This window comes from Formica exsecta, unplaced genomic scaffold, assembly GCF_003651465.1.
Source record: "Formica exsecta isolate Colony F162 unplaced genomic scaffold, ASM365146v1 C16272546, whole genome shotgun sequence".
Classification (NCBI taxonomy): Eukaryota; Metazoa; Arthropoda; class Insecta; order Hymenoptera; family Formicidae; genus Formica; species Formica exsecta.
This window is the reverse complement of record NW_021844959.1, coordinates 1-476: the sequence shown is the minus strand read 5'-3', so window position 1 is coordinate 476 and position 476 is coordinate 1. Positions and strand designations below refer to the sequence as shown.

Here is a 476-nt window from a genome sequence, read left to right as displayed (position 1 = left end):
TCAACGCAATCTGGCTGTCACCCATATATCCAAGTCCTATGGTCGATTTCGGATATGATATATCCAATTTTACGGGTATCGATCCAGTTTTTGGCACAATGGAAGATTTCAAGGATCTCTTGGTGAAAGCTAAGAAACTCGGTTTAAAAGTGCGGCGGTTTGCCTATATATATATACATCATGATTTTTATATATAATCTAATTTGATTGTTCATATTATTATCGTAATTAAATGTAGAGAATTATTGACTTTGTTTATTCTACGAAATATTTTGAATACTCGTCGTCTTTTTTTGGAGTTACTTCATGATATCATTCTTATAGGTGGTTCTCGATCTCGTACCTAATCATTCATCTGACAAGCACCCATGGTTCCAAAAGGGTCTTCAAGGCAATGAGAAATATAAGAATTATTATATGTGGGCAGATGGTAAAGATAAAGACGATAAAACGCCGCCTAATAATTGGATCAGTGT

The 476-nt window shown here is 34.5% G+C and overlaps 1 protein-coding gene across 1 annotated transcript; it reads left to right on the top strand.

Annotated features, from left to right (window-relative positions):
- Positions 1-6: 6 nt before the first annotated feature.
- Positions 7-471, top strand: LOC115241028 (maltase A2-like; the record flags this gene model as incomplete). Its single annotated transcript, XM_029816937.1, has 2 exons — positions 7-149; positions 325-471. Coding segments are annotated over exons 1-2 (258 nt in total), but the record flags the coding sequence as incomplete, so codon positions are not given.
- Between the last annotated feature and the right edge of the window lie 5 nt (positions 472-476).